The 7,500-nt window shown below is 46.9% G+C and overlaps 1 protein-coding gene across 1 annotated transcript in view; it reads left to right on the forward strand.

Annotated features, from left to right (window-relative positions):
• The window catches only part of LOC121696184 (RNA-binding motif, single-stranded-interacting protein 3-like), a 169,614-nt gene that overhangs the window by 123,815 nt on the left and 38,299 nt on the right, over positions 1-7,500 (forward strand). Inside the window, exon 11 of the mRNA XM_042077529.1 lies at positions 1,724-1,774. Coding sequence (XP_041933463.1) covers positions 1,724-1,774 — 51 coding nt within the window. The remainder of the gene's footprint in view (positions 1-1,723; positions 1,775-7,500) is intronic.

The raw sequence follows: 7,500 nt of genomic DNA on the forward strand, positions 1-7,500 counted from the left end.
TTGAGAAATGCTTATAGATGTGATATGTCTATAAAAGATGTCACTATGATAAATGCGCAAAGGATAACTATATGTATTAAATTTGTTTTAAATTAAATATGTGACGCAAAGATGCGTCTTTGGGATTTGTTTCTTTAGATTTAAAGAAGAGCTAAAGAGAGAACAAATCCATGCCGTGACAGGAAATGAGCAGGAGGAAGTAGAAGCTTTATTAAGGAAGTAAATAGGATGGAGTCAAGGGTTAATGTTGTTGCTAAGCGCCATCTGATTCGTATTTGGGTATTGTCTTACATGCTTCACTACATTTTTGACTGCAGAAGAGTATCTCGAGTGGCTGGCCATCATTCAAACACAAAGCTTGAAATCAAAGCTTGTTTTGCCCCGACCAGACAAAAGCCTCACTATTTAAAGGAAAACAATTGCTTGGTCTTGGGCCATTGAGTTTGTGGTGTGTGTGTGTGTGTGTGTGTGTGTGTGTGTGTGTGTGTGTGTGTGTGTGTTGTAAGAATGAGTCAGACTGTAGACGATGAGGCCACACACAGGGTTGCGTTTATACATGAGCATCACACTCAAGTGTGTGTCTGTGTGTGTCTCTTTATGCTTGTGTGAGTGTGTACATTCGTGTGTGTGTTTATGCATGTGTGTGTGTGTGTGCGTTTGTGCATGTGTGTGTGTGTGTGTGTGTGTGTCTGTGTGCGTTTGTGTGAGTGTGTACATTAGCGTGTGTGTGCGTGTGTGGGCCGTGGCGGTCCGCTCCAGTCCATCGACCCAGCCCGGAGGACTCGGTGGGAAGGATATTGGAGCTTAGCGAGAAGATCCCGACGTGTTTGTTTTGTTTAGACCAGCTCTGGTCGGACGGTCAGCACCAAGACCAGACGAGACCAGACGAGATGAGAGCAGAGGAGATGTCTGTTTGCACAGCATTTGCTTACGATAGCGTGTGGGTGGTTCTCCCCCTCCACACACACACACACACACACACACACACACACACACACACTCGAGCACGTCTGAGTGGTGTATCCAGGCGCCTTGTTTCAATAGAACAAGTGTGTGTAATTGTTGGGAGAGGGAAATTCTCCCTAATTGGATTTGGCAAGAGAGGGCATGAGAGGGGGTGGGGCACGGTGTGTGTGTGTGTGTGTGGGGGGGGGGGGGGGGGTGTTTTGTCGTGGGTGAGGGGGGCAAATCGGACGAGAGGACTGAGAATGAGGGGATTATACGCACAGCTCCTGTTTTGTCCTCTGACTCTTTACAGCCTTCCAGATTCGCATTTGCGACGGAGGAAAGTGAGGGAAAAATTGCTGTTCACTGTGTGACAGCTTGATATTGTCACAACAACAAAGTCGAGATTTTTTGGCCCTTTCTGAGTGTTTATTAGCATTCAAATAGAATACTCAAGAGCCCTTTTTTTTCCTCTTTGAGTTCATGCTGATTACAAGTATCCAACTGAACTGGCTAGACCTCCCTCTCAGCGTGTGGAGATACTGTGTAACTGGACCATTCATGTCAAGACAAGTGAACCAGCCATAATTGTGTCATGCACTATGATGCAAAGCGATTTGCACCGTAGTAAGTACGGGAATTATCGAGGGAAATGAGGCAAGTCATTTTGGGGTGACGCAAGGCTTCTAGTAGCACGGGATGCAATGCCGGGGGGGCACTTTGGAGGGACGGCTAGCAGGACGTCTCCACTGACTCGTGGTTTGATCTCTCTCCTCAGGTCCAGAGTACATCATGGATGCCTCATCAACAGTACGTTATGCAACCAACAGTAAGTAACGCTTCCTCTTAACGTTCGTACTTGATGGCATTCGGCAGTTTGTTGTGTTTGATTGATCCTTTCAAATGGCTGTGATTCCTCACCAGGGCTCTTTGATTGTTGTTGTTGTTGTTGTTGTTGTTGTTGTTGTTGTTGTTGAGGTTGTTATATGTTATTTTGTATTTTTGGATAGTTTTCTGATTTTCATTTTTCTTGGAGCTCATCCCATAAACATTACTGATTCTCCTGAGATTCAGATCAGAATAATAAACATCTGCGGCTCTAGTCTTCCTCAGATAGTAACCAGAGGAACCTCGACCTCTGTTCGGTTCCCCACGAGAGAGCCCAAGGACAGTCAGCCACTAGAACTGTGTGCTGAGAACCATTAGCTCACACACATGGGCTTCTACTCCAAGCGGCCAACTCCTATGAGTTCACTATCCCAGAGCCCTGCGTAGAGTCCCACTCGGGTCAGGCTGGATACACAAAACACAGACTCTGCCTCAGCACTCTCAGCCATTGTGGGCGAACATCCCAGGCGGAGATTTCACCTGGCGGAGATTTGGCCTGGACTCTGCTCTCTCGCGTACTCGCTCACTCTCTCCCTCCAGAAGAGATTCTTCACTCTGGACATGAGAGAGCAATGAGAGATCTAATCTCTGCCCTGGAGCGCTGCCTTCCATTGTGTCTGATTTGCAGACCTCATCTTGGCTACAGACTGAGTCGGCATGGAGCAGACCTGGCCGCGATTCACCACCTCAGACGCAAGCTTATAGGTGATCAGACTGTACATTAGGCAAGGCAAGGCAAAGCAAGTTTGTTTATATAGCACATTTCATACACAGGGGCAATTCAATGTGCTTTACCTACACAAAAGCAAAGAGTAGTAAATAATAGTAAATAAAAGTATAAAAAGGGCACTAATTTTAAAATTAAATCAGTTTGATTGGGCAATTTTGATGTCATCTGGAGGTTGGTTCCAAAGCTGAATCACAGCTATAAGCTTCTTCACCATCTTTAGTGCTAAAAGAGGGTTTTGCCAACAAATAATATCAATGGGAAAGTGCTCAGACAAGTCACAACTCACTCAGCTGCTATCATGGCACCAGTGGCTCAAAAAGTTGCCCTGTGTCACACATTTGCCCTGTGTTAAAAATGTGCCGTGTTAAAAATGTGCCCACTGCCTCTTCCCGCCTTGAGGCCTATGGTGATGATTCAAGGGGCAATATTACCATGAAATCACATGACTTAATCCAAGTATTCTGGTTGGATGATTATGAGAAGTTGCTCACTATGGATTATCGTTGCCAGATAGAACTGTGTTTTGCCAAATGCCAATTCTGAAAGTAGGCTGGTAGAGTGGTTTTGTGCATATCCCACCTGTCTTTAGGCCAGGTGCAGGACAACAACTATTATAAGGTAAAGCAGAAGAGAATGTCTCCCCATTTTTTTATTTTTTTTAAAAAGCAACATTTCGATTCGACAGGGTATGAAAGTACCGAAACAATATTCCTCAGAAACACTGGCTAGTAACATTGCCTAGTGTATCTTCACTTCAAGTCCCTCTCAGAATAGACTTGCACCTGATAGAGTGACTTTGAGTCTGTGCTGCCAGACTCGACCCTGATCACCAACTACACCACCAGACCTGAGTCTGTGCTGCCGGCCCTAATCACCAACGACACCACCAGACTTGAGTCTGTGCTGCCGGCCCTAATCACCAACGACACCACCAGACTTGAGTCTGTGCTGCCGGCCCTAATCACCAACTACACCACCAGACCTGAGTCTGTGCTGCCGGCCCTAATCACCAACTACACCACCAGACTTCAGTCTGTGCTGCCGGCCTTGATCACTAACTACACCACCAGACCTGAGTCTGTACTGCTGCCCCTGATCACAAACTACACCACCAAACCTGAGTCTGTAGCCCCTGCTGGCCGCATCGTCAGCTGGCATCTGATAGCGATGAAGCAGACGTTGTGTCCTTTCTGCTCTCTGAATAAATGGCATCTCACACAGTGTCCAGATCACGAGGCAAATAAGTCTTGGACGATTAAAAAAAAAAAAGAAGAAATGCAAAACTGGGATCGCCAGCTTCCCAACCTCGAGCAACACCTGCCCTGCCGGTGACCCACTGTGCGCTGGGAAATGAGACGCCTCACATCTCACACAAGTTTGGATGCGTGACTCAGCGAGTCCCTGTAGGACTCTTTGTAGGACTTTTTTTGGAGATTTACTGCACCACTAAAGTTTAAACGAGAGCTTAATCAAAGTGATCGTTAACCAAGTGAAGGCATAGATCATTTCACACAGCACAAAGGACATGTGGCTATGTAGACGTTCTGTGTGGACTCTACCACTTAAAGTAAAACTCACTTCTTTCACAATGATCTCTGTTTCTTGATGTCTCCGGGTACTGTCGATATGAAATAACACAAAAGAATCGCTGCTTGAGTTGCTGCAGCCGAGCTGCTAGAGCATTACACTTGGTGGCCATGACTTTAACAATGCTGCCAAAATGAAGCCCTGTATCTGCCTGGCTGCTCTACCTGCTGGCTGCAGCAACTGCAACAATACTTTTTGTTTTCTTTCGTACCGACAGTACTCGGTGACCTCAAGAAACAAAGATCTATATGAAAAATCTCCGGAATTCGCCGTTAAAGGTACAAAAGGTACATTCTGTTTTCTGCAATCTGGAGGACAACCCACTACCAGAACAGAAGCCACACTGCTACATCTAGTGGTTTCACCCGACCAATGAGAACTGCTGTCACTGTATTTTAGTGATGGTGACACCTATAAGTGTAAGAGCTGATATTTTTGGGGAGGTCTGGGTAGTTTCTGTTATGATGACCTCCAAAGGCCTCACATGCACACACACAAACCCAGGACACAACCTTTCATCTTCTAACAACACATCACCCCCCATCTTACAACCTCCCCATCACACACACACACACACACACACACACACAGTGCTGATATGAGGCACACCCTCTCCACCCACTGCATTGAAAGTGCTCATTTAAAAAAATTCTTGTGGTTGTTTACAGTGCAAAGAGGGGGGGGGGGGAGAAGGAGAGAGAGAGTGACCTCTCTGGAACGGCATATTTTTAGCATCAATGGCTGAGTATTGGAAAAGTACGGTGTGCGTTTGAAAAAAGCACTTAGGGTTGTTTTTTTGTGGCACACTCACATGCACACATACACACACTCTCTCTCTCACACACACACACACACTCTCACACACACACACACACACACACACACACACACACACACACACACACACTTGTGCGCACACACATACATGCATGCACAGACACACACAGTCATACCAGACAAATTTTGTAATAGCTAATGGCTTGCGCTATTACGGTTTAAATTGTGGGAAATAATGTTGTAATGGGCTTTGAGCGCGGAATGGGGCCGCTGCAGAAGGTTCTGGAGACGAGAGGAGAGGAGAGAGCACACGTGTTTCTGGTTTGGGAACACACAGAGTTTATGGGCTCTGGCTGAACTCGCCGCTGACTCTGGGACAGAGAGAGAGAGAGAGAGTGTGTGTGTGTGTGTGTGTGTGTGTGTGTGTGTGTGTGTGTGTGTGTGTGTGTGTGTGTGTGTGCGCATGTGTGTGCGTGTTTAAGAGTCCTGGCTAGTGCGTCTTGTGATTCAGCATCCGTCCAGTTCCTGACAGCCAGAGTGGCAGCTGTGTGTCCCATCTTACTATTATTATTACTTATATTAACCTTTTAACACCACGGTTTAACACATGCACAAACACACACAAACACATACACTTCTCCACTGCGTATTCTCAACCAATACTATTTCTCCCACTGAAACATCAACATTATGACATGAACCAGCTCTTACACAAGTTCTTAAAACTTATATTATGCTGGAAAAACACTCTTTGGTATTTTCTCAATGTGACACTATTCTTATGGTCCATCTGTATTAGGGCGGCCTTCCCACTGCCCCCTGGTCCCTATCAGGTCCACTGAGGGAACCACATAATCGTGTATACGTTTAAAAATCTCTCTAAAATAGAGGCAGAGAGAACAAAACATTATCTCAGGGACTCTTCCAGGCCCTGTGGTAAACAACTAAACATTCACCCCAGCCTGTCTCTATTGCAGTCGCCAATAACCCTGCGTCCCTACCTATCAATCATGTGGTGCATTGAAGCTAGGGGGGTGGACTCCTGCAGGGAGGATGTCTGGCAAATGTTAGCAGCCAATGCTAATATCCTTTAGAACTGCTTTCCTATTGAAACAGCTGGTCAGGTTGCTATGGGATGGTCTTGGTGGACATCCAGGTCTCTTTCCTTCATTCCTTCTCTGGCCATACAGTACATCACATAGCAGAGAGAGTGCTGCTTGCACCCCCAGGTTTACAATTTCATTGATGGACAATGAGCAACGAGCACGAGTCAACTGACCTCTATGGTGTGGTATGTTCGAGCAGACCACTGACTCACCCATGTTTGCACTTGGGGTCTTAGTCATGGAATTAAATTACTGAAATATATATACTTTTTTCCAAGTTGAGGAAGTAGGCTCAACTGGCTCAACAGGCCATCTGCAGGCCTCTTCCAAAGTCCAGACCCCCTCCCCCCCCTCCCCCCTGCCCTGCCAGTTCCACCTTAGAGGGCCACCCTAAAACAGGCCATCTGCAGGCCTCTCCCAAAGCCCAGACCCCCTCTTCCGTGCAGCGCTGGTGTTTGTGTCCGGCTGAAACCACAGGAGCCTTATAAGCAGGAAGACCTGCTCATATAGAGTAGCTTTCTGGACAGTGAGGGCCAAGGCCTCCCGTGATGGTCACCGTCCTAAACTACAAGAGCAGATCCACTGGCGTGAACCCTGACAGCCATCAGGATCAAGATTGTTCCAGCATACTTGCTGCACTGGTCCACATCGAATGAATTATAGCAACCAGAAGGACAGTGCTATGATGTTGAATGTGTTTTCCATTTAGATATTTCATATTTGTACACTTGGAAGATGCTTTTATCACATCGAGAAAAAATGTAGAGAAAGGAGAAGGAGAGTGTGTGTGTGTGTGTGTGTGTGTGTGTGTGTGTGTGTGTGTGTGTGTGTGTGTGTGTGTGTAAGAGAGAGTGAGAGGTGAGAGGGAGAACTGTGATAGAAAGCTGAACAGTAAGAGCGGTTGCTGTGAAGGGAAAGAGAGAGAGAGTGATAAGCTGCTCTGGACACCTCAAAAGCAAGGCCAGTTACAGGCAGGAGAGGAGAAGTGTGTGTGTGTGTGTGTGTGTGTGTGTCTGTGTCTGTGTGTGTGTGTGTGTGTGTGTGTGTGTGTGTGTGTGTGTGTAGTCCTGCTGGGAGCCTAACCACCCTGTCTGCGCGGCCCCACTCGCTCCCACGCTGGCAGGACAGCCAACGTGTAATCTGGCCACAGCAGGGGAGACGCAGACACATCCTCCCAGCCCATCCCTGCACACACACACACACACACACACACACACACACACACACACACACACACACACACACACACACACACGTGAGGGGAGAGGCAGGGGATCAAAAAAGAGAGGAATGATAGACAGGTGTGTGAGTTTTTTTTATGTGTCTGTGTGTGAGAGAGAGTGGGTGTGGATGTGTGTGTGTGTGTGTGTGTGTGTGTGTGTGTGTGTGTGTGTGTGTGTGTGTGTGTGTGTGTGTGTGTGTGTGTGTGTGTGACCGTACTGTATTTATGTCCATGTGCATGAGAGG

This window comes from Alosa sapidissima, chromosome 21, assembly GCF_018492685.1.
Source record: "Alosa sapidissima isolate fAloSap1 chromosome 21, fAloSap1.pri, whole genome shotgun sequence".
Taxonomy (NCBI): Eukaryota; Metazoa; Chordata; class Actinopteri; order Clupeiformes; family Clupeidae; genus Alosa; species Alosa sapidissima.